The sequence below is a fragment of the Amblyraja radiata genome, chromosome 10 (assembly GCF_010909765.2).
Source record: "Amblyraja radiata isolate CabotCenter1 chromosome 10, sAmbRad1.1.pri, whole genome shotgun sequence".
NCBI classification, from domain to species: domain Eukaryota; kingdom Metazoa; phylum Chordata; class Chondrichthyes; order Rajiformes; family Rajidae; genus Amblyraja; species Amblyraja radiata.
The window spans coordinates 38,505,609-38,531,765 of NC_045965.1; the positions used below are offsets into that span (position 1 = coordinate 38,505,609).

At 47.0% G+C, this 26,157-nt stretch overlaps 1 protein-coding gene across 1 annotated transcript in view; it reads right to left on the reverse strand.

The window, feature by feature from the left end:
* Positions 1-26,157, reverse strand: part of faf1 (Fas associated factor 1) — a 278,615-nt gene that overhangs the window by 118,249 nt on the left and 134,209 nt on the right. Inside the window, exon 8 of the mRNA XM_033028571.1 lies at positions 10,264-10,350. Coding sequence (XP_032884462.1) covers positions 10,264-10,350 — 87 coding nt within the window. The remainder of the gene's footprint in view (positions 1-10,263; positions 10,351-26,157) is intronic.

The following is a 26,157-nucleotide window of genomic DNA, read 5'->3' on the forward strand; positions in this document are numbered from 1 at the left end:
CACTAAGGCAACCAGAAGGGAATAAGTTTCAGTGGGTCTATGAATTTAGGAAACCATAAAAGCCAGGGCAAAAAGGTATGAGCAGCCTCTCAAAGACTGACTGCATTAATACATTAGCAAATACTGTGAAACACTGGATAAATGTCAGCAATTATGGAAAAACTCCTCAGGACAATCCATGATGTCTGTCAACCTCCTGCAATGTGATATCTAAGTGTCATTCAGTGCCACCTAAGCTCTGGTTTTCATGGACCTGAACCCAAACCACCACATGGAAATTATTTTCAAAGTAAAACAATTTAAAACAAATTCATCCAAGGGTGCTTCATGTCACATATTTCTCACACGGTACCCACCTCTTTGAAGTTTATGGTCATAGAATTTTGTAGAAATTTGTACCTCGGTATCTTGACAAACTGCAGTATATAAAATCAAGTACTCAAAAACTCATTTAAATTTACTTGCTGGATGCGAGAAAGACTCACGGTGCCATGGGAACCATTTTCTCTACATTTCTTGTTAACCTCAAGCTCAATAAACAATGAAACTGGATAGGCTTGCTGTAATTGGATTCCTGTATAATCTTGATTCTTTTCTGAACCTGATGGACCTGGCTCATCTGGCAACATCAGTTAACTTAATCTAAGTCAACACTCATTTAATATATTATTTTTTGAATCCCTTTAGATAGTAAAAATACACTGACGGCTGCAGCTCTCACTTTAATGAGGGATGGGATACTGTACTAGTTGTCAATAATTCTGTTCTAGCATACCCTCACTGGGGAATCACTTATAGACTTCACTGGTTGGTAAATGTTTTCATTCAGAAGAAGTTCAACTGTGACAAAGTAAAAACATACAATCATTCTAGATTCTCATTTTACATTTAAACAAAGGCCATGTTTTCATTATTTTGAGAGCAAGAATAATTTACTATTGTAAATGTTGACTGTAGTTCTATTGGCAAGAAGAATTTATATTTAGCATTCAAATAATAAAAAAACTGGAATAGAAAAAGATCACTGTTACTATTTTAAAATAAATTAAGATGTTATATAACATTAATATGATAATAATAATAATTTTATAATTATTTGGGAGATTAACTATTAAGTATGTATTTGTTTAACTATTAAGTTTTGTATCACACTTTTAAGTATGATACAAAAGTCAACACTACAAAATTATAGTATTGTTGGGGGCCACACAGTGATCAATTATAAAAGATCTCCTTAAAAAAGACGCAGCAATTTGATTTCCTTTGTAACTGTTGCACGCGATCATAAATCTCTCAAATAAGTCAAAATAATTAAAAACAGATGGAGAGAAAGATATTAATGCTTCAGCGAAGATCTACACATACAACCATAGCATATATCCATTCAGAAATATACAGTTTATGCCCCAACCCAGAACGGTGGCAGTCTGCCTAGATGTTGTGCTCTAAATACCAACGTTGCAATGTCAAATCATGGCTGAAAATGGTGTGGGTGCACTCTCCCAGTGAAAACTGTTTCAAGCTGTCTGGGGAGGGAAAACTCAAAAGGTTTTGTGAATAATTTTTAAGCCTTACACTCATTTATAAATCCTTCACTATGAGGAGTCTAAAAAAGGTTATATTACAAAATTTAGGATGAATAGTGTCTGCAGAACAAAATCCCTTGGATAACCAAAATGTATAACTGCTGCTGAAATTCGGAAATAAAAACAGAACATATTTGAAATATTCAATAGATACAACAGCATCCATGGAGAGTGAAACAGAATTCCTATTTCAAGTCAATAATCTTACATCAGGTCATTAATCTGAAACATTAATGTTCTTTTTCACAGGACTTCATCAGTAAATGTGTAGAGAACTGCGTGCCTAAGAACAGCGCTGTCCATCAGCAAACCATGGATGAAACCTGGGTGAAGTCCAATCAATCAATCAATCAGATTTATTCATCACATACACAATAAAGTACAGTGAAATGAACTTGCCACCAGTGTTAGTCAAAAAGAACTCACAATCATATCTATATATCTATCTATATATTAAAACATCGGCAACATCGGAACTGTGGCGTTCCGGCAGAAGCGGCAGCGGCGACCCGGCATCGGAGCTGTGGCATTCCACCGGCAGCGGCGAACCGACAACGGAGCTGTGGCGTTCCGGCGGCAGCGGCGACCCGACAACGGAGCTGTGGCGTTCTGGCGGCAGCGACGACCCGACACCGGAGCTGTGGCGTTCCGGCGGCAGCGGCAGCCCGACATCGGAGCCGTGGCGTTCCGGCGGCAGCGGCAGCCCGACATCGGAGCCGTGGCGTTCCGGCGGCAGCGGCAGCCCGACATCGGAGCTATGGCGTTCCGGCGGCAGCGGCGACCTGACCTCGGAGGATCAGCCACGTGCCCGGTGGACGACAGCGGCGGGGGCTCACAGGTCGTCTCGGAGCAGAGGGAAAACAAGGAGGGAAGAGACAAGGACTTTAAGATTTTTGCCTTCCATCACAGTGAGGAGGTGCCTGGTGAACTCACTGTGGTGGATGTTAAATTTGTGTTTATTGTGTGTTTTTGTCATTTTTATTATATGTATGACTGCAAGGCAACGAAATGTCGTTCAGACCGAAAGATCGTGTGTGTGTGAGCGTGTGTACGTGTGTGCGTGTGTGTGTGTGTGTGTGTGTGTGTGTGTGTGTGTGTGTGTGTGTGTGTGTGTGTGTGTGTCAGATTCCATGTTCAGATATTTTGTTTTTGGCCTTTGATTCCTTGGTCGGCCAAAACCACATCCTGAAATTCCGTGATTTTTTTCCATTTCGGTAGAGACTTCACTTTTACATTCTCAAATCGACTCCTCATTAAATCTCGTCGTCTTTATGTACACATTTTTAATAAAATCCTCCCCCCCCCCAAAAATTTCAAGATGTTAAAAAAAAAACCCAGCTCTCACCCATAGTATGTTGGTGAACGTTCCATCGTGTGATGTCACAATGCCATCCCTAACAGATATCCAATCGGAATGGATCTAATTTACATATGCCTTTGCACCAGCCCCAGCCCCACCCCCGCTGCCTGTGTCGAAGCGCGTGATCACGTGTGTGGGAATAGAGAAAGAGGGTTGGGGGTGATAGGGAATAGATCGACTGCCCCGACCCCTCCCCCTTCCACTCTCCCTCCCCACTCTTTCCCCTCTCTCCCCCCACCCCTCTCCTCCTCCCTCCCCTACCCCATCTCCCTCCTCCCCTCCCTCCCCCCTCCCCCACACCTCTCTCCCCCTCCCCCATCCCTTTCTCCTCCCCCTCTCCATCTCCCTCTCCTCACCCCTCTCCCTCCCACCCCCCCCCTCCTCCCCCCACCCCCTCCCCACTCTTCCGCCTCCCTCCACACTCTTCCCCCTCTCTCCCCTACCCCATCTTCCTCCTCCCCTCCGTCCCCCCACACCTTTCCCCATCCCCTCCCCTCTCCTCCTCCCACCCCATCCCTCTCTCCCCCACCCCCCTTCCTTCTTTCCCCCACCCCCCTTCCCTCTCTCCCCCCGCCCCCTTCCCCCTTCCACTCTGTCCCTCTTCCAAAACTCCCCCTAACCCTCTTCCCCTACCTCCCCACTCTTCCCCTCCCTCCCCAATCTTCCACCTCTCCCTCTTACCCCACGCCTCCCTCCCCCCACCCTCTCCCACCCTCTCTCCTCCTCCCTTTCCCCCCTCTCTCCCCTCTCTCCACACCCCTCTCCCTCCTCTCCTCCCACCCCTCTCCCCCCTACCCATTTCTGCCTCTTCCACCACTCCCCCTACACCTCTCCCCCTCTCTTACCCTCTCCGCTCCCTCACCACTCATCCCCCTCCCTCCCCACTCTTCCCCCTCCCCCCTACCACTCTCCCCCCTCCCTCCACACTCTTCCCCCTCTCTCCCCGTCCCCCTCCCTCCTCTTCCCTCTCTCCCCTTCCCCCACCCCTCTCTCCCCTCTCCACCACCCCTCTCTCACCCCCTCTCCATCTCCCTCTCCTCACCCTCCTCCCCTCGCACCCCCTCTCTCCCCCCCCACCCCTCTTCACCCCCATCTCCTCCCCACCCCTTCCCCTCTCTCTTGCACCACTCCCCGCTACCCCTCTCCCCCTCACTCCCCACTCTTCCCCTCTCCCTCCCCCCTCCCCCACCTCTCTCCCTCCCCCTCCCACTCTCTCCCCCTCCCCCTCTCTCCCCTTCCCCTCATCCCCTCTCTCCACCTCTGTCCCGCCCCTCGAACATCCCCTCCCCCCCTCTCTCACCCCCTACCCCTCTCCCCCCCTTCCTGCCCTCCCCACTCTCCTCCCCCTCTCTCTCCCCCTACCCCGCTCTCCTCTCCCTCCCCAATCTCTCCCCCTTCCACCTCGCCCTCTCCCCTCCCTCCCCTCTTCTCACCCTCCCCTCTCCCCACCCCGCCTACCTCTTCCCCCGCCTGTGTGTTTGGGAGGTGGTTATTGTGAGTGTGATGCCTCAGCCCCCCCACCCCCGCAAACGCGCGTTGGGGAAACAGACCCAACGGCTCTGCACTTGGTCTAGTAAAGTTTTTAAAGTGTGTGTGTGTGTGTGTGTCATTTTGCCTGTGAAACGTATCTCCTCGAAAACCACACGTCAAAACGGGAAAATGTTTACATATTTCAGTAGATTTTCCTTGTGATTTTAGAAATCCACTCCTCTGTACATTTGATACCTTATTTTCCCGACTTTTTTATTAAAATTGTTGACCAATCTGACCTTTTTAAAAAATCTGACCGCTGCCCAGCTGCTGACGTTACAACAGTGACATTTTTACATCTTCTGGTAGAAATTTAGTTGTGATTTCAAAATCCAATCCTCTATAAATGTGGTCAATTATTTCCCGAGATATTTGCTAAAATTTATAACCAAACTGACATTTAAAAAAAAATATTAAGGTTACCCAGCTGCTGACCTCACAATGCCTTCCTCGTAGCCCTGCCCCCCCGCTGCTCTGGATGAATGCAGCTGCTGTCAACGCGCATGCGCAGTTTTCCACGAGGTACGTTAGCCCACCCACCCCACAAAAGGAGCAGAAAGATCGAGAAAGTTCTGCAGCAAAGAGCAAAGATCCTACAGCTCCGTTCCGCTATAGGATCTTTGCTCTGCAAATCGCTCACCTCACTGTTGGCGCAGCTTGTGAAGCCCAGCCCCTCCCATCCCCCGCCCTCCCAGCTGCCGTTTTCCAGAGAATCAAGCCGGTGCTGTCTCTCTCCGCTGTTCGTAGCCCACTCACTCGGCTCTCCCCTCCTCTTCTCGACCTCCTCTCCGTCTCCGTGGCCCGATCCTCTGTAACGCTGGCGGAAGCTTTTGGCAGTCCTCAGCAAAGAACCTATAGCTCGCTATAGGATCTTTGGTCCTCGGATCGCTCCGGGCTCGCTCGGGCCCCCGCGACCTGCAGCCCCGCCCTACTCCTCTCTCTCCCCCTCTCTCTCCTCCCCCCCTCTCTCTCCTCCCCCCCTCTCCCTCCTCCCCCCTCTCTCTCCTCCCCCCTCTCTCTCCTCCCCCCTCTCTCTCCCCTAAACCCCCTTCTCCCCTCCATCCCTCCCGGCAGCGAGCGAGTATTGCGTTCGGGAACCAGCCCTCCCCTGTAATGACGTGCCCCCCCACCCCTCAAACTCTACACCCGCTCCCTCTCTGCCCCCCTCCCGCTCCCTCTCTGCCCCTACAGGTAGGGGTCAGCTGCGTTGGGGGAGCAGACCCATCGGGTCTGCACTTGGTCTAGTAACTTATAAAACTCTGATCTTGGATGTTCGCTTGTGGGGATGTTTGCTTGTTTACTTGAACGCTTTGTTTGATTCACATCTCCTTGAAAACACAACGCGGTAACGGTGAAATTTTTACATATTCCGGTGGAGAATTACCTCATCATTACAAAAATCCCTTCATCTGAAAATTTAATTCATTATTTCCCGAGTTTTTTTTACTAAAATTGTTCACCAATCTGACATATTTTTAAAATCAAACTGATGAAGCGAGCTGACGATGTCGCATTGTCTTTGCTCCTCGCGGCCAGCTGCGCAGAATTTTCAACGCGCAGCCATGAGCTGTGAGTTACATGGCCCAGCCGCTGGATCGATACCGCCCCCACCTGCACATGCAGTATGAGAGGCCACAGCCCCCGCTCGACCATCCGAAGGGGCCGCTCCCCAAGCATTCCAGCCCCATACTCCCGAAACTTGGGCAGCCAGTGCAGAGGGGGGAGAGCCGGGAGGAATGGGTGGGGGATCTCGCCATCCGTCTGCTTCTGGGCACTGCCAAGACGGCCACCTGCGGGTCCAGGCAGCGGGCAACTGACGGCCGCACCGGGGTCGACCGCCCTCCCCTCCCCAGAGGCCCTCCGCGAACATTGGTTGCCGCAGGAGGTCGAGCGTTCCGTTGATAAAGTTGGCGATACATCAACTCGATGATCGCCTGCCTGCAAACTGTCAACACAGACAGCCCCTGATTGTGTCAATACTCGCACTCGGCCAGCCGTCCGCAACGCGGCGCCCCTCCCCTCTTCCCCTCTCTCCCCCCTCCTCTCCCTACCCCCTTCCCTCCCTCTCCCTGCCCCCTCCCCCTCCTCCTCCCTCTCCACCTACTCTCCCCCCCACTCCCCCCTCCCTTTTCCCCCCTCTCCCCCCCACCCCTCTCCCCTCCACCTTCCTCCCTTCCCCCCTCCCTCTCCCCTCCTCCCTCCCCCCCCTCTATCCCCCCTCCTCCTCCACCCCTCCCTCCACCCCACCCCTCTCCCCTCCCTCCCCTCCCCCCTCTGCCCACCTTCCACCCCTCTCCCAAACTCCCCTCTCCTCCCCATCCACCTCCCTCCCTCCCCTTCCCCTCTCACCCCCCCCCCCCCCCCCTGTGTGTGTGGGGTGTGGTTAGTGTGTTTGCGACACCGCCGCCCCACGCCCCACCCCGCATTGAAGGGATGAGGCCCAACGGGTCCCCCTTGGTCTAATACACAATAAAAAATTAACACAAACATCCACCACAGCATTCTTCACTGTGGTGGAAGGCACAAAGTACAGTCAGTCCTCCTCCATTGTTCCCCCGTGGTCGGGGCCATAAACCTCTGCAGTCGCTGCGGGCGGTCATATCTACAGGCTCTCTCGTCTGGAAGGTAAGTCCCAAATCGGTGCTTCCCTACCGGAGACTGCGGCTTCAGGATGGCGGTCGGAGCTCTTCTCCAGGTATCCCCGGCTAGGGATCCCGCTCCGGTTGGTAAGTGCACGCCGCGCCCGCAGCTAGAAGCTCCGCAGACCGCGGCTTCAAGATGTTGTAGGCTGCGGGCCGGCGGTCGGAGCTCTTCTCCTCCGGGGATCCCCAACGAGGGATCCCAGGCTCCGGACGCCGCACCCGCGGCTAGAATCTCCGCGGACCGCGGCGTCAGGCTATAACAGTTCGCAGGCCAGCGATCGGAACACTACCTTCTGGCGACCCCGGCATGGGTTTGCCCTGCTCTGCGATGAAAAAAAGTCCACGCTGCGCCCGCTGCTGAAGCTCTGGGCTCGACTCCAGGAAAGGCCGCACCAATCCATGGTGTTAGACCGCGAGGGAGGCGACATGGAAAAAGCCGCCTCTCGGTGGAGGAGCCGACCGAAAGAGATTCCCCCCTATCCCCCCTCACCACCCCCCACACAAGACAGACCAAGAGACATTAAAACATTAAAACACACATTTGGACACAGCAATCAAACAATAACCCACTGGTACAAGAAATCTATACATGATCTTCACAAAGCCATCAAGGACGCCGAGAGAGAATTCTGGACCAAACTAGTCCCAGGATAAACGTGTATTGTGGCAATGTTTATGTACTACAATGGACTACTAAGTGAAGGCAGACAACGCATGCTCAATGCAATCTCTGCTCACTTTGAACAGAAGATCAATGAAATGACGTTCCTCCAACAGCCTCGGGAGTACCTGTGCCCACGGTTACTGTCAAAGATGTCAGACTGGCCTTTCTGAGAGTGAACCCTTGTGAATGCAAAAATGGTCTGGATGGAGTCTCCACAGAACAGCTGGCAGGAGGATTTGCAGACATCTTTAACTTCTCCCTACTCCATTGAGGTTCTTTCCTGGTTTAAGAGGACCACTATCATCCTGATGCCAAAGAAATTGAAGTAGCATGCCTTAATGACTATATCCAAATGGCTCTGGCATCCACTATCTTCAAGAGGCTGGTCAGTGCACATTAATTCCAGCATCCCCAGATAGCCTTGAACGATTGAGTTTTTGCCTACTTGGTTATTACAACATGTCCGTGATAGACACCATATAACCATATAACAATTACTGCACGGAAACAGGCTACCTCGGCCCTTCGAGTCCATGCCGTACACTTACTCTCACCTAGTCCCATCTACCTGCACTCAGACCATAACCCTCCATTCTTTTCCCGTCCATATACCTATCCAATTTATTTTTAAATGATAAAATCGAACCTGCCTCCACCACTTCCACTGGAAGCTCATTCCACACAGCTACCACACAGCTACCACCAGTAAAGAAGTCCCTCCTCATGTTACCCCTAAAATGTTGTCCCTTAATTCTCAAATCATGTCCTCTTGTTTGAATCTTCCCTACTCTCAATGGAAAAAGCTTATCCACGTCAACTCTGTCTATCCCTCTCATAATTTTAAAGACCTCTATCAAGTCCCCCCCTTAACCTTCTGCGCTCCAAAGAATAAAGACCTATCTTGTTCAACCTTTCCCTGTAACTTAGGTGCTGAAACCCTAAGATGCTGACACCATCTCCACAGCCCTATATTCATCACTGGAAAATCATGATAACAAGGACACTTACTCAGACTCCAATTTATAGACTGTAGCTGTGTCTTCAGGACCATAATTCCAACTATTGCCAAACTTCTGGACCTAGGACTTGACGACTGAATCTTCAACCCATAGGCCACAATCAGTAAAGACGGGTGACAAAACATCCTCCACCATAACTCCCACAAGGATGTGTTCCCAGCCTGTACACTTACAACTGTGCAGTCAAATTCTGCTCGAACTCAATTTTTAACTCCAAAGTTACAGAAGGCACCACTCTAGAAGGGGCGGCCATCTGTCTCGTCACCAAGGAGGGCTGGAGCATGAACAATGACAAGCGGCACGGTGTCACAGCGGCAAAATTACTGCTTTACAGCGCCAGAGACCAGGGTTCGATCCTAACTATGGGTGCTGTCTGTATGGAGGTTTGACGTCCTCCCTGGTTTTCCATGGGTTTTTTTCGGGTGCTCCGATTTCCTCCCATACTCCGACTACTTACAGGTTTGTAGGTTAGTTGGCTTTGGTAAAAATTGTAAATTGCCCCTAGTATGTAGGATAGTGTAGAGTGATCGCTGGTCAGGGCAGACTCGGTGGGTCAAAGCCATAATTTTCCACACTGTATTTCTAAGCTAAATGACGAGTAGGTGATAAAGAGCTAAGTAATATGCTGTCTGGACAACAACTTCTCCCTCAATGTCAGCAAAACAAAGGAGCTGGCCATTAACTGGCCGGGAAGCAGGATAGTGTAGATGCTCCTATCAGCATCATTGGTGCTGAGGTAGCGAGCGTTGCAAACTATTTGCTAATTAGTACTCACTAAGCGTAAATATCACCTGACTTTTTTAAAATGGGCAGAGGATTGGGATGGTCTGATGGGGGTGGAGGGGGAGGCAACTGAGGATGAAGATGGCAGTCAATTGGTGGTGGGGGGGGGGGGAGTGAAGGGGGAGTACTGAGGATGGGGCAGCGGCCACAGAAATCTTAACTTCATTATAGCCGTTCTTTTGGTTTCTTAAAACATAAGAACTTTGTGATAATGTCCCCATCTTAAGTATTTCTGAACAATCTCACATTGGAAGCTCAATCTTTTACAGATTAAATTAAATTCTTGGATTCAGTGAATAGGCTTTCTTCCTCACAAATGTTAAAACTTTCAATAACTTGAAGAATGGTTGGCTGTATTGTTTCAGTGTAAAGCCTTTCTGCATTGAGATACTAAAACATCTTGAAATGTTTATACAGCTGACTATTCTCAACCATGGGCAAATCATAAAAGTAAGCTCTTGTGCCCTATGCTTTTCTTCAAATATGCAAGATGTTTGGCTAATGGTTACAATGGTTATATAAAAAGAGTAATACAGAATTGAAAATATCAAAACCACACACTAACAAATGCAGAACAGTACATAAAAGAACATCTGCTGAAAGAAAGTCTCTGGCTATTCATAACACAATACTAAGGATTGAAGCACATTAAAGTTCTTTGAAAATAAAATACACTCACAGAATCATCCTCGGCTGAGGCAGGCCAACCTTCCCATATCTGATGGCGGACATGGATGTTCGTGAGGTCAAATATGTTACGTTTTACCTGATAAAAGAAACGTTTAAAAAGGATATAATACACCATATTTTTTTTTACTAAAAGTAATCTTAAACAGTACATTTCAGCATGAGGCTTGCCATATATAAATACAGTGAATGGTTATTCATGTCAACCTTTACTGGCAGACTTTTTATCCTATAATCTTCAAAACAATTTCAAAATGGAAAAACACGGCTGCTAAAGACCGCATTGTTCAATGTAAAATGATGAGCAGTAGATAATTAACAAAAGGCCCCATAATTTCCAATGTGTTTCCTCAGGTCCCACAAATTCTACATACAGGTGCACAACCTTTTATCCGAAAGCCTTGGGACCAGACACTTCTCGGATTTCGGAATTTTTCGGATTTCCGAATGGAAGATTTTTAGCGTAGATTAGGTAGGTAGCGCGGACGGCTTGAAAAGTCTGGAGCGGCTGCCTCCTCCCCGGAGACCGGGGAATCATTGTAAATCATTGGTTAAATGTTAGTCAGTTAGTTTGGAGGGATTTTGTGAGGGGGGGGGGGGGGGGTGAAGGGGAAACCTTAATTCTTAGTCCCCTACCTGGTCGGAGAGGCGGGGAGCGGGCGGCGCCGGTTGTAGCTCCGACCCCGGCAACTCTACCCCTGGCTGCGCGGCGCTCCAAATCCAGCGCCGCCCGCGGCCGGACGCCCGCAGCCCCAGCTCCGCGATGTTGGGAGTCGGCGGCGTCGCAGCACTGGGATACCAGCGGGGAGCGGGCAATGCCTTACCTGGTCGCCGTGCGGTAAGCTCCGGAGCGCTGTGGCCACCGACTCACAACATCGCGGAGCTGGGGCTGCGGGCGTCCGGCCGCGGGCCGCGCTGGATTTGGAGCGCCGCGCAGCCAGGGGTAGAGTTGCCGGGGTCGGAGCTACAACCGGCACTGCCCGCGGCCGGACGCCCGCAGCCCTAGCTCCGCGATGTTGGGAGTCGGCGGCCACAGCGCTCCGGAGCTTACTGCACGGCGACCCGGTAAGGCATTGCCCGCTCCCCGCCTCTCCGACCAGGTAGGGGACTAAGAATTAAAGTTTCCCCCTTCACCCCCCCCCCCTCCCTTCACATAAAAGCCCTCCAAACTAACTGACTAACATTTAAGCAATGATTTACAGATGTTTAAGTGTCTCCCCGGTCTCCGGGGAGGAGGCAGCTGCTACAGTAGTACAGACCTGGGTTGACCGTGGGTCGTTTCGGGTCAAGTTTGGCGCCAAATGCGAGCTTTGGTGTGCAGACGACATCCTGGAAAAAATGTCCGGTTTTCGGAGCTTTTCGGTTTCCGAAACTCCGGATAAAAGGTTGTGCACCTGTATCACTGTGATTTAGGCGATTCAATGAAAACAGAGCTGCTGAACAGGGATTTTTATTTATTTTACCACTCACATGAACAAGATGTTTTTGTTGATGATCTTTCATTTTTTTAAAAGCATTTCGATGCAACATACCGTATAATACCCTTAATATATAGTAACGGTATTACAAGCCTGACCTAGCTGCTGCTGATCAGTGAAACAAAGCTGCTGGAAATGCCAGTTTTAATGCTGTGGGAAGTTTTAGCATGCCTTGATTGTTAAACGTTATTTCAGTAGGCCTGGCAAAGTCTGAAACTGCTCTGCTCAAATACTTAGAAATATATCTATTTTATTTTGTTATGTAAACCCTTCATGATTTATCCAAAGATGAAAACTGAAATGCCTTATGTTCATTCCATCAATGGAAGGAAAAAATAGTGCCAATTATTTTATCGGTTGTACACATTAACAGTAGTCCAAAACTTCAAATATTAAATAAAATTCAAAGGCTGGGAATGTGCCATAGTCGAATGATGCAGTTCATGAAGACAATGATTACATTTTGTACATTCTCTAAATGCAGTGATATTGATTCACTGCATCTAGACCAGGTGAGGGCTTGAGAGATCTGGGCAAACACAATTTGGCTAAACGTTTTTGTTTGTTTCTTAATATCAAGACTACTCAGAACTAAAAACCTTGGAAATACTGTGGATAAGGTTACATCCACAAACAAAGTATTTTTCAGTCCCAGTAGGATCCCAAAACCAAAATGATATTTCTGATTCTGGTTCTGCAATGCTGTCTGACTGTTGAGCGTTTTCAGTATTTTCTGTTCTCATCTGCAATTTTCAACATCTAGTTATTTTTAATTTTCAAAGACTTGTTACTCTCCCCCAAACCACACAACGTGCCAGTCCCACATCATTCAACCACACAATTTCTTACCATTATAGGGATGGAACTTAACCATGCAATTCTTCATTAAAAACATGCAATCAATCAATCAGTTTTATTCATCACATAGACATATAAGTGTGGTGAAATGAATTTGCCAGCAGCGGTACAATCAAAAAAGATCACACAATAAAATTAAACACAAACAGCATTCTTCACTGTGGTGGAAGGCACAAAGTACAGTCAGTCCTCATCCATTGTTCACCCGTGGTCGCGGCCATAAACCTCTGTAGTCGCCGCTACGGACGGCCCAGTGTACAGGCCCTCTCGTCGGGATGGTTGAAACTCCGACGTCGGGACGGTCGAATACACTCCGCGGTTTGGAGGTCCCGAAGGCGCTTTCCTACCCGAGACCGTGGCTTCAGGATGTTGTAGGCCGCAGGCCGGTGGTTGGAGCTCTTCTCTGACTGTCCCCGGCGAGGGAACCCAGGCTCCAGATGGTAAGTCCAGGACGCGCCCGTGGCTAGAAGCTCCGCAGGCCGCGGCTTCAGGATGTTATCGGCCGCAGGCCGGCGATCGGAGCTCTTCTCTGGCAATCCCTAGCGAGGGGTCCCAGGCTCCGGACACCGCGCCGGCGGCTAGAAGCTCCGCAGATCGCGGCTTCAGGCTGAACAGTCTGCGGGCCAACGATCGGAGCATTCCCTTCTGGCGACCCCGGCAAGGGCTCGCCCGCTCCGCGATGAAAAGTCCACTCTGCGCTCGCTGCTGAAACTCCGGGCCCGAATCCATGGTGTTAGGCCGCGAGAGAGGCGACATGGAAAAAGTCGCCTCTCCTTGGAGGAGGCGACCGAAAGCGGTTCCCCCATTACCTCCCCTCACCAACCCCCATACAAGACACACCAAGAGACATTAAAACACACATTTGGACACACTAAAAAAAACAAAATGTTGAAATGACGAACACGCTGCTGGCAGGGTAGACGACTCGCAGCGCCCCCACCGATCCAATCTACTGTTTTTTTCGGTGTTCATGATGAGTGAATGAATCTGCTATCAATGTTTCAACCCAATTTTGCTCAATTTTGACATGAGCACTGATGTCACTGCACATGTCTCATGAGATTATAATGGAAATATCTAAACCAGATTGAAGATTATGATAACACTTTCTTCAGGTCATGGGTGAAGAATCATAATTTTGGTAAGAATGGAATTTGAACTTATCTTGCCATCAAAAGATCTGTGTGCAAATTGTGTAACCAGCCTATGCAAAGTACAGAAAGAAGGAAGACAAAGTATAGAAATGAAGAAAAAGTACAGAAAGAAGGAAAAAGAAGTATATAAAGAAAAGGATTTATTAGATTGTTACTTGCAAGAGGGGAAGGACGTGAATGACGCAGGCATAAGGAAGGGGTTGAAGGCTATCATTGTCACATAATGAGTAGAGATGAGGCTAAAGAAGGGGCTCGACCCGTCACCTATTCTTTCACTCCAGAGATGCTGTCTGACCCGCTGAGTTATTCCAGCATTTTGTGTCTATCTGAGGCTATCGGAAAACTTACTTAATAAAAATATACCATACGTTATTATGCCCTGAAGCGTAAGAGTCCAGTGACATGTCAATATATTGAAAGTAAAATTGGCAAATATATGGGTAAAGCACCACTTCAATTACTCAGCTCAAATCATACAAGAACAAGGGGTCACAGTTTAAGGATCCAGAACAAGGGGTCACAGTTTAAGGATATGGGGGAAATCTTTTAGGACCGAGATGAAGAAAACATTTTTCACACAGAGAGTGGTGAATCTCTGGAATTCTCTGCCACAGAAGGTAGTTGAGGCCAGTTCATTGGCTATATTTAAGAGGGAGTTAGATGTGGCCCTTGTGGCTAAAGGGATCAGGGGGTATGGAGAGAAGGCAGGGATGGGATACTGAGTTGGATGATCAGCCATGATCATATTGAATGGCGGTGCAGGCTCGAAGGGCCGAATGGCCTACTCCTGCACCTATTTTCTATGTTTCTATACGTATCGTACACTATTGGCAAAAGGTTTACAGACAGGTGGGATAAGGGGGCAGGAAGAATGAATTAATTTAATTTAATTATGTAAATATATTTAAACAGCTTTCAAATGTCACTATCAGAACACTAAGCGAGTAAGTTACCAGAGGTACACACTAGGAGTTCATACACTTTCTGGTATGCCTCTTGGAAAGAAAAGGTACATCGAGAGAAGTAGGCACATCTACTAATATGATCGGGCCTCTAAATTTTGATGTAGTTCCTTATGACATAATTGTAGTTGCATTAGGTGTATAAGATTGCTTAAGATTTGTTCATGTTTCCGATTCCTATGTTACATCAGTTAAATATTTGGGTCGGCACGGTGAGATTTGCGCAGAAGGATGCGTTTCCATGATAATTAATTTTGACTATCATCTATGAAAATAATTTAAGAAAATAATCATGAGCTCTAAGTAATTGAGCCACTTTAATTTTGTGTAGATCTTATGATCTATTAGCACATGCTGTAACTATTTTCTTCTGGTAAAAGTGTAGCAAGAAGCATCTTTGTTTTTATATAAAAAACATACTGCATATAGAACTAATGATTGTATTTGCATATTTATGCCTAATCTTATGTATCTGTCTGATGGCATCTTAATACTAATGAGCTAAAGAGGAACTCAAAGCTGGTGGTCTTTTACCTTTCTACTTAAGGACATGGACTACTGTACATTGTTCTGTATTTTTACCTCCCTTCCCTGATTTACCAAACAAGGATCAAGTATATAAATGAGTAACATAACAAGATGCTTTTGATAAATCTTCATAAAAGCAAATATATTTTTCGGTTTTGTTTTCATCGGAGTCTGAGGGGAGACCTGAAACAGATACTGCGCCCTCCATAATGTTTGGGACAAAGATCCATCATTTATTTATTTGCCTCTGTACTCCACAATTTGAGATTTGTAATAGAAAAAAAATCACATGTGGTTAAAGTGTACATTGTCAGATTTTAATAAAGGCAATTTTTATACCTTTTGGTTTCACCATGTAGAAATTACAGCAGTGTTTATACATAGTCCCCCCATTTCAGGGCACCATAATGATGGGACACAGCAATGTCATGCCAATGAAAGTAGTCATGTTTAGTATTTTGTTGCATATCCTTAGCATGCAATGATTGCTTGAAGTTTGCGATTCATGGACATCACCAGTTGCTGGGCGTCTTCTCTGGTGATGCTCTGCCAGGCCTGCATTACAGCCATCTTTAGCATGCGTGTTTTGCGGGCTAGTCCCCTTCAGTTTTCTCTTTAGCATGCTCAATTGGGTTCAGATTGGGTGATTGACATGGCCACTCAAGAATTAACCATTTTTTAGTTTTGAAAAATTATTTTTGTTGCTTTAGCACAGGGGCCTGCAACCTTGTTCTGCATAGGGGCGAAAACCCATGTCTGTGAACAGATGGCAGGCCACATCTATCGCCATAGTTAATAAATGTAGGTAATAATAATACATACTAACTAAACTTTGACATATTTATATATTTAAGTAATATTATGTCTACTGAACATAGCAGTTAGTTTGAGATACTGGTATTGAAACTACCCTCACCCCTCTCCGTCCTAAATTTCATGTAGACCCTTTGTTGCTCTCTCTTCCCCTCCCCCCATTCACTATCTCTCCTCCCACTCTCTCTCCTCCTCCTCCCCCTCTCTCCTTCCCTTTCCCCCCCACCACCTCTCCTCCCCTCCCTCTCTCCCTCCCTTTGCCCAATTCCCTCTCCACCTCGCGTCCACACGAACCAACCGCCAGCAGCGCCGCCATCTTTGAGGAGGGCGGCCCTTGTCCTGACCCTCCCCTGGGTGAACCGCGGTGACGGATGGTTCTGGGGCGTGCTGAGCACCAGGCACTGTAGCCTCTGCAGCTGCACTTTTACATCAGTGGAATCGCACCCACCAATCCAACTAACCATTTGCCCGGATTATATCAGTTCCGATTTTTTGTATCAGCAAACAGGATTGCTAGGAGCATTAAAGCAAGTCTTTATATTGCTGGCCAACAGTATTAAACAGTCTAAAGAAGTTTAGATGACAGGAAATAAAGATACGCCTGATACGTTGAATTAGGGTTACGGGCCGAATCTGGCCCATGGGCCGTAGGTTGCCGACCCCTGCTTTAGCAGTATGTTTGGGATCATTGTCTTGCTGTAGAATGAACCGCCGGCCAATGAGTTTTGCCATTTGTTTGAACTAGAACAGATAGGATGTGTCTATACACTTCAGAATTCATTATGCAACTGCCATCAGCAGTTGTATCATCAGTGAATATAAGTGAGCCAGTACCTTCAGCAGCCATACATGCCCAGGCCAATAACATCCCCACCACCATGTTTCACAGATGAGGTGGTATGCTTTGAATCTTGGGCAGTTCCTTCTCTCCTACATACTTTGTGCTTGCCATCACACTGATATAAGTTAATCTTCATCTCATCTGTCCACAAGATCTTTTGAAATCTTATTTCAAAAATGTAATCCCATCAATGGAAGGGAAAAATAGTGCCAATTATTTTATCGGTTGTACACATTAACAGTAGTCGTCAAAACTTCAAATATTAAATAAATTCCATAGGCTGGGAATGTGCCATAGTCGAATGATGCAGTTCATGAACACAATTATTACACTTTGTACATTATCTTTAGGAATTGTGAAGAAAATTATCTCTACAAGCCTCTCATCAAAACTTCACTTTCAAAACACAGTTGAAAGACCACTGATGTCTGTACTTCAGAAATTCTTCTTTACAAATCAAACTGGTATTCACAAACATTTGTAAACCAAGAATATTCTCAGAAATTGACATTTACCAATAGATTTCAACATATTCAAAACATTTCAGAAAGTTGCTCTATTAGTTCCTCCAAAAATATCATGCATCTAACTTAAAAAAGAGATTGGGCATTTGCAAAGTGGATGGAGAATCACGGGAGTTCTAAATTTAGACAAGTATGTTGAAAGTTTGGCGTTGGGATAATTGACATATTCCTTTTTAGATCAAATGATCTATAACAAAATAAGCATGCCTGTTTGTGACACGATTAGTGACAGGTAGCTTTACCAGTATATTCACAATACTACAATTGAGAATTTTCACAAATTATACAATCTGTAAGTTATTCATATTTGTCCCACTTGTCCAAATAAACTCGCACCATCTTTTTTCATCAGAAGTGGTTGCAGCAAGAACAGAGGCATAAATACAGAAAATATGTGATTGCCATTGATTCGCCTGAATGAAATTGCATTCGACCCGATTTGGCTGGAACATACTGACAGCTCCAGAACTGCCAACACTTATTTCACAGATGAGGTGGTATGCTTTGAATCTTGGGCAGTTCCTTTTCTGCTCCATACTTTGCTCTTGCCATCACTATGAAACAAGTTAATCCTCATCTCATCTGTCCACAAATCCTTTTTCCAGAACTGTGGTTGCTCTTTTAAGTACTTCTTGGCAAACTGTAACCTGACCATCCTATTGTGCAGCTAACCAGTGGTTTGCATCTTGCAGTGAAGCCTCTGTATTTCTGTACATGAAGTCTTTTGCGGACAGTGGTCATTGACAAATCCACACCCGACTCCTGAAGAGTGTTTCTGATCTGTCAGGCAGGTGTTTGGTGATTTTTCTTTATTATAGTGAGAATTCTTCTGTCATCAGCTGTGGAGGTCTTCCTTGGCATGCCAGTCCTTTTGTGATTAGTAAGCTCACCAGTGCTCTCTTTCCTCTTAATGATGTTCCAAATAGTTGATTTTGGTAAGCCTAAGGTTTGGCTGATGTCTACAACAGTTTTATTCTAGTTTCTCAATCTTATAGTGGCTTCTTTGACTTTCATTGGCACAACTTTGGTCCTCATGTTGATAAACAGTAATAAAAGTTTCCAAAGGTGATGGAAAGTCTGGAAGAAAGACTAGATGCTGAGAGCTCTTGTACCTGCATTAAGGCGGCAATTGCAAAATCCTGTGAAGCCATGCGTCCCAAACATTATGATGCCCTGAAATGGGGGGACTATTTATAAACACTGCTGTAATTTCTATGTGGTGAAACCAACATGTATAAAAATGGCAATTTTTTGTCTACCTTCGATTTTTCCAGCATCTGCAGTTCTTTCTTAAACACTGTATATGATAAGATGCTTTAGATAAATGTTCATAAAAAAATGAAATAAGTTCACACATGATAGCATTAGGCCATTCAGCCCATCAAGTCTACTCCACCATTCAATCATTGCTAATCTAACTCTCCCCCTTAACCCCATTCTCCTGCTTTCTCTGCATACTGTATTAATCAAAAATCGATCTCTACCGTAAAAATATCCACTGACTTGGCCTTCACCACCTTCTTCATCTTCCTAAAGGAACGTCCTTTTATTCTGAGGCTATGCCCTTTGGTCCTAGACTCTCCCACTTGTGGAAACATCCACTCTATCCAAGCCTTTCACTATTCAGTAAGTTTCAATGAAGTCACCACTTATATCCTACTCCAGCGATTAGAGGCCCAGCGCCGTCAAACGTCATCATATGTTAACCCACTCATTCCTGCGATCATTCTCGTAAACGTCCTCTCCAGCACCAGCACATCATTCCTCTGATATGGGGCCCAAAATTGCAGACTATACCCCAAATGCGGTCTGACCAGGGCCTTACAAAGCCAAAGCATTACATCCCTGTTTTTGTATTCTAGTCCTCCCATAATAAATGTTACCATTACATTTGCCTTCGATTCTACTGATCCGAATTGTAAATTAACTATTATGAATCCTGCACGGTGAGGGCTACCTTCGTCAAAGTCAAAGTCAAATTTATTCGCCACATACACCCGAAGGTACAGTGAAATGAATTTGACAGCAGCGATGCACTTAAAAAGAACACACAATACACAATAAGATTTAACACAAACATCCACCACAGCATTCTTCACTGTGGTGGAAGTCACAAAGTTCTGCCAGTACTCCTCCCTTGTTCACCCGTGGTCGGGGCCATGAACGGTCGAACAAACTCTGCGGCTTGGAGTACCTGAATCGGCACTTTCCCACCGGAGTCCGCAGCTTCAGGATGTTAGAAAATAGACAATAGGTGCAGGAGTAGGCTATTCGGCCCTTCGAGCCATTCAATGTGATCATGGCTGATCATCCCCAATCAGTACCCCGTTCCTGCCTACTCCCCATATCCCCTGAATCCTCTATTTTTAAGAGCCCTATCTAGCTCTCTCTTGAAAGCATCCAGAGAACATGCCTCCACCGCCTTCTGAGGAAGAGAATTCCACAGACTCACCACTCTCTGTGAGAAAAAGTGTTTCCTCGTTCTAAATGGCTTACTCCTTATTCTTAAACTGTGGCCCCTGGTTCTGGACTCCCCCAACATCGGGAACATGTTTCCTGCCTCTAGCGTGTCCAAGCCCTTAACAATCTTATATGTTTCAATGAGATATCCTCTCATCCTTCTAAACCCCAGAGTGTACAAGCCCAGCTGCTCCATTCTCTCAGCATATGACAGTCCCGCCATCCCGGGAATTAACCTTGTAAACCTACGCTGCACTCCCTCAATAACAAGAATGTCCTTCCTCAAATTAGGGGACCAAAACTGCACACAATACTCCAGGTGTGGTCTCACTAGGGCTCTGTACAACTGCAGAAGGACCTCTTTGCTCCTATATTCGATTCCTCTTGTTATAAAGGCCAACATGCCATTCGCTTTCTTCACTGCCTGCTGTACCTGCATGCTTACTTTCATAGACTGATGTATAAGGACCCCCAGATCCCGTTGTACTTCCCCTTTTCCCAACTTGACACCATTTAGATAATAATCTGCCTTCCTGTTTTTGCTACCAAAGTGGATAACCTCACATTTATCCGCATTAAACTTCATCTCCCATGCATCTGCCCACTCCCCCAACCTGTCCAAGTCACCCTGCATTCTCATAGCATCCTCCTCACAGTTCACACTGCCACCCTGCTTTGTTTTATCTGCAAATTTGCTAATGTTACTTTGAATCCCTTCATCCAAATCATTGATGTATATTGTAAATAGCTGCGGTCCCAGCACCTAGCCTTGCTGTACCCCACTAGTCACTGCCTGCCATTCTGAAAGGGACCCGTTAATCCCTACGCTTTGTTTCCTGTCTGCCAACCACTTCTCTATCCATGTCAGCACTCTACCCCCAGTACCATGTGCTCTAATTTTACCCCCTAATCTCCTATGTGGGACCTTATCAAATGCTTTCTGAAAGTCCAGGTACACTACATCCACTGGCTCTCCCGTGTCCATTTTCCTAGTTACATCTTCAAAAAATTCCATAAGATTAGTCAAGCATGATTTCCCCTTTGTAAATCCATGCTGACTCGGACCGATCCTGTTACTGCTATCCACATGTTCGGCTATCTCATCTTTTATAATTGACTCCAACATCTTCCCCACCACCGATGTCATGTTATAGGCTGCAGGCCAGCGGTTGGAGCACTTCTCCGGCGAGGGATCCCATGCTCCGCGATGGAAAGTCCACACCGCGCCCGCAGTTAGAAGCTCCGCAGACCGCGGCTTCTAGATGTCGTAGTCCACGGGCCAGCGATCGGAGCACTCCTCTCTGGCGTCCCCCGGCAAGGGTTCGCCCGCTCCGCGGTGGCAAAAGGTCCACGCTGCGCCCGCTGCCGATGCTCCGGACCCGACTTTGGGAAAGGATGCTCCAATCCAAGCTGTTCGGCCGCGAGAGGGGAGGCAGAGAAGCAACATGGAAAAAGTCGCCTCTCCGTCGAGGGTGACTGATGAACGGCTTCTCCCTCCCCCCCGCCCACCACCCCCACACAAGACACACCGAGAAACACCGTGTGTGGGTGCATCAGGCTGTGTGTTGAGCCAAAGTATGTGGGCACCAAGTGTCACTACCTGCTAAGGTTCCCCCTATCCCCGGTGTTGCAAAGGAGGGGCCTGTCTCTGACGCCGTGCAATGTGCCAGTCAGCTGGATATTGCCACACCACCGGTCCTTTGTTGAAAGGTTCCTCCGGACCTGCAACTTGGGCTACGCCCAGCAGGCAGTGGTCAGCACCGAACATCCTGCAGGCATTGCATGACATGGACTTGATGGATCCTGTTGGTGATTCCCTGAGCAGGCTGCCAAACTTGTCTGGCAAAATGCCTCATCGTCAAACTCACCAATAGCACCAAGACCTCGCTCAGCTGGCAGTGAGTAAGGCCTTCCCAGTCAGATCCTTCCTGCACTGTCAGAAACTTACTTCCAATGCACGGTGCCCTTGGAAGGCTGCTATAGGGTGGAGACGTTTGCCCACCTCTTCGCAATGTGGATTTGCAAACAGAGCCTGGGGATTGGTTCAAGGGTTGTTGTCAAGGTTCATCCCGAATAGCTCCGTATCTCTCTGATTTACGGACTGTTCCCAGGGGCACACTTGAAGGACGAGTCTTTGGCTCGAGAATCTTCGGCGAGGAGGCTGAGGAGACTACGGCAAAAGTTGGAGCGGACGGGACGCGGAGAAGATGACGGGTAAGATGATTCAGTGTGAGGTTTGCAGGATGTGGGAGGTCATAGACACTGATGGTGCCTTGGGAAACTACACCTGCATAAATTGTGTCCAGGTGCAGCTCCTGAACGAACGTGTTACGGAACTGGAGAAACAGTTGGATGACCTCAGGGTCATCCGGTAAAATGAGTTTCCTGGACAGGACCTACAGTGAGGTTGTCACGCCAAGGATACAGGAAGAGCGAAGGTGGTTGACTGTGAGAAAGTGGAGTGCAGGAGACCTCAGTGGCTGTGCCAAATGAAAGCAGGTACACCCTTTTGGGAGCCGTCGGGGCAGGCGACGCTTCCAGTCCGAGCGGCGGACAGGTCGGTGGCTCCAATCCTAGCGATAAGACTTGACTGGCAAGACCGACGTCGGGCAGAGCTATAGTGGTGGGTGATTCCATTGTCCGAGGTGCGGACAAGAGGTTCTGTGGCGGCAGGCGAGACTTGAAGATGGTCTGTTGCCTCCCTGGTGCCAGGGTTCAAGGTATCACAAAACAACTTCAGAACATCCTTGAGAGGGAAGGTGAACAGCCGGCAGTAGTTGTGCACGTGGGCACAAACGACATAGGGAAGAAGAGGAAGGAGGTCCTGCAACGAGAGTTAGGAAGAAGACTGAAAAGCTGGACTTCTAGGTGATCATCTGTGGATTGCTTCCAGTACCTCGTGCTAGTGAGGGCAGGAACAGGGAGATAGGGGATCTGAGTGTGTGGCTGGGGTCTGGTGCATGGAGCAAGGAATTAGCTTTATAGACCACTGGGATCTCTTCTTGGGTAGGGGTGACCTGTACAAAAGGGACGGGTTACACCGTAACTGGGGGGGGGGGGGGCAACATCTGGCAGTCAGGTTTGCTAGTGCTACACGTGTGGGTTTAAACTAAATAGTGGGGGGAAGGAATTGACAAAATGGGAGTTTAAAATGGAGTTAAAGGGGAAATGAGTACAGGAAAAGTTACAAAAGACTCCCGAATTAATGGGAAGGAAAGTTCAAGAAGGGATAAGAGAGTAAGGTCAGGGCCAATAGTGATTGGTGTGAAAGGGGAGGTGAATACCGGTCAAAGTGTTGCATATGAGTGCGCAAAGTATAAGAAATAAAGTGGATGAGCTTGAGGCTCAGTTAGAAATTGGCAAGTATGATGTTGTGTGAATTACAGAGACATGGCTGCAAGAGGACCAGCGCTGGGAACTGAATATTCAAGGGTATACGTCCTATCGAAAAGACAGACAGGTGGGCAGAGGGGGTGGGGTAGCTCTGTTGGTGAGAAATGAAATTCAGTCCCTTGTGACGAGTGACTTAAAATCAGGAGATGTAGAGTCAGTATGGATAGAAATGAGGAATTGTAAGGGTAAAAATCCCCTATAGGGAGTTATCTACAGGCCCCCAAACTGTAGCCTGGAAATAGGGTGCAAATTGAATCAAGAGTTAAAATTGGCATGTCATAAAGTTGGCATGTCATACGGTTGTTATTGGAGATTTCAACATGCAGGTAGACTGGGAAAATCAGGTTGGTACTGGACCCCAAGAAAGGGAGTTTGTGGTGTGCCTCCATGATGGATTCTTAGAGAAGCTTGGACTGGAGCCTACCAGGGAGAAGGCAATTCTGGATTTAGTGTTATGTAATGAACCGGATTTGATAAGGGAGCTCGAGGTAAAGGAGGTAGTGACCATAATATGATGTTTTAACCTACAATTTGAGAGAGAGTAGGGTAAATCGGAAGTGTCAGGATTACAGTTGAAGAAAGGGGATTATGGAGCCATTGGGGAAGAGCTGGCCAAGCTGACTGGAAAGTTACCCTAGCAGGGACAGTGGAACAACAATGGCAGGTATTTCTGCGAATAATACTGAAGGTGCAGGATCAGTTCATTCCAAAGAGGAAGAAAGATTCCAAGGGGAGTAAGGGGCGACCATGGCTGACAAGGGAACTCAGGGACGTATAAAAATAAAAGGGAAATAACATAGCAAAGATGAGCGGGAAGCAAGAGGATTGGGAAACTTTTAAAGAGCAACAGAAGATAACTAAAAAGGCAATACGGGGAGAAAAGATGAGGTACGAAGGTAAGCTAGCCAAGAATATAAAGGAGGATAGTAAAAGCTTCTTTAGGTACGTGAAGAGGAAAAAATTAGTTAAGACCAAATTTGGACCCTTGAAGACTGAAAAAGGTGAATTTATTATGGGGAATGAGGAAATGGCAAACGAGTTGAACAGGTACTTTGGATCCATCTTCACTAAGGAGGAAACAAACAATCTCATTTGATGTACCAGTGGCCATAGGATCTAGGGTGACAGAGGAAGTGAAGGAAATGCACATTAGGCAGTAAATGGTGTTGGGTAGACTGATGGGACTGAAGGCTGATAAATCCCCAGGGCCTGATGGTCTGCATCCCAGGGTACTTAAGGAGGTGGCTCTGGAAATCGTGGACGTATTGGTGATCATTTTCCAAAGTTCTATAGATTCAGGATCAGTCCTGAACATTGGAGGGTAGCTAATGTTATCCCACTTTTTAAGAATGGTGGGAGAGAGAAAACAGGGAATTATAGACCAGTTAGCCTGACATCGGTGGTGAGGAAGATGCTGGAGTCAATTATAAAAAGCGGCACATTTGGATGGCAGTAGCAGGATCGGTCCAAGTCAGCATGGATTTACGAAGGGGAAAATCATGCTTGACTAATCTTCTGGAATTTTTTGAGGATGTAACTAGGAAAAGGGACAAAGGGGAACCAGTGGATGTAATGTACCTGGACATTCAGAAAGCATTTGATAAGGTCCCACATAGAAGATTAGTGGGCAAAATTAGAGCACATGGTATTGGGGGTAGGGTATTGACATGGATAGAAAATTGGTTGGCAGGCAGGAAACAAAGAGTAGGGATTAACGGGTCCCTTTGAGAATGGCAGGCAATGACTAGTGGGGTACCGCAAGGCTCGGTGGTGGGACCGCAGCTATTTACAATATACATTAATGATCTAGAATGGATTAAAAGTAATATTAGCAAATTTGCAGATGACACAAAGCTGGGTGGCAGTGTGAACTGTCAGGAGGATGCTATGATGATGCAGGATGATTGGACAGGTTGGGTGAGGGGCAGATGCAGTTTAATGAGGTTATCCACTTTGGTGGCAAAAACAGGAAGGCAGATTATAATCTAAATAGTGTCAAGTTGGGAAAAGGAGAAGTACAACGGGATCTGGCAGTCCTTGTTTATCAGTCACTGAAAGTAAGCATGCAGGTACAGCAGGCAGTGAAGAAAGCGAATGGCATGTTGGCCTTCATAACAAGAGGAGTTAAGTACAGGAGCAAAGAGATCTTCTGTAGTTGTACAGGGCCCTAGTGAGACCACACCTGGAGTTTTGGTCTCCAAATTTGGGGAAGGATATTCTTGCTATTGAGGGAGTGCAGCGTAGTTTCACCAGGTTAATTCACGGGATGGTGGGACTGTCATATGTCGATAGAATGGAACGGCTGGGCTTGTATACTCTGGAAGTTAGGATGTGAAGGAATCTTATTCAAACATAAAAGATTATTAAGGATTTGGACACGCTAGAGGCAGGAAACATGTTCCCGATGTTGGGGGAGTCCAGAACCAGGGACCACAGTTTAAAAATTAGAACGGAGATGAGGAAAAACTTTCTCACACAGAGAGTTGAGTCTGTGGAATTCTCTGCCTCAGAAGGCACTGGAGGCCGGATCTCTGGATGCTTTTAAGAGTCAAGAGTCAGGAGTGTTTTATTGTCATATGTCTCAGATAGGACAATGAAATTCTTACTTGCTGCAGCACAACAGAATATGTAAATATAGTACATAACAGGAGAAGAAAAAAAGTTCAGTATGTGTATACACATGCACACATAATCAATAAAAAACAAATATAAGGCAATATATAATAAGTCTGTTGCAGTTCAGAGCTTATTTGTTGTTGTGTGTAAAAGCCTGATGGCTGTAGGGAAGAAGCTGTTCCTGAACCTGGACGTTACAGTTTTCAGGCTCCTGTACCTTCTTCCCGATGGCAGTGGTGAAATGATTGTGTGGCCACGA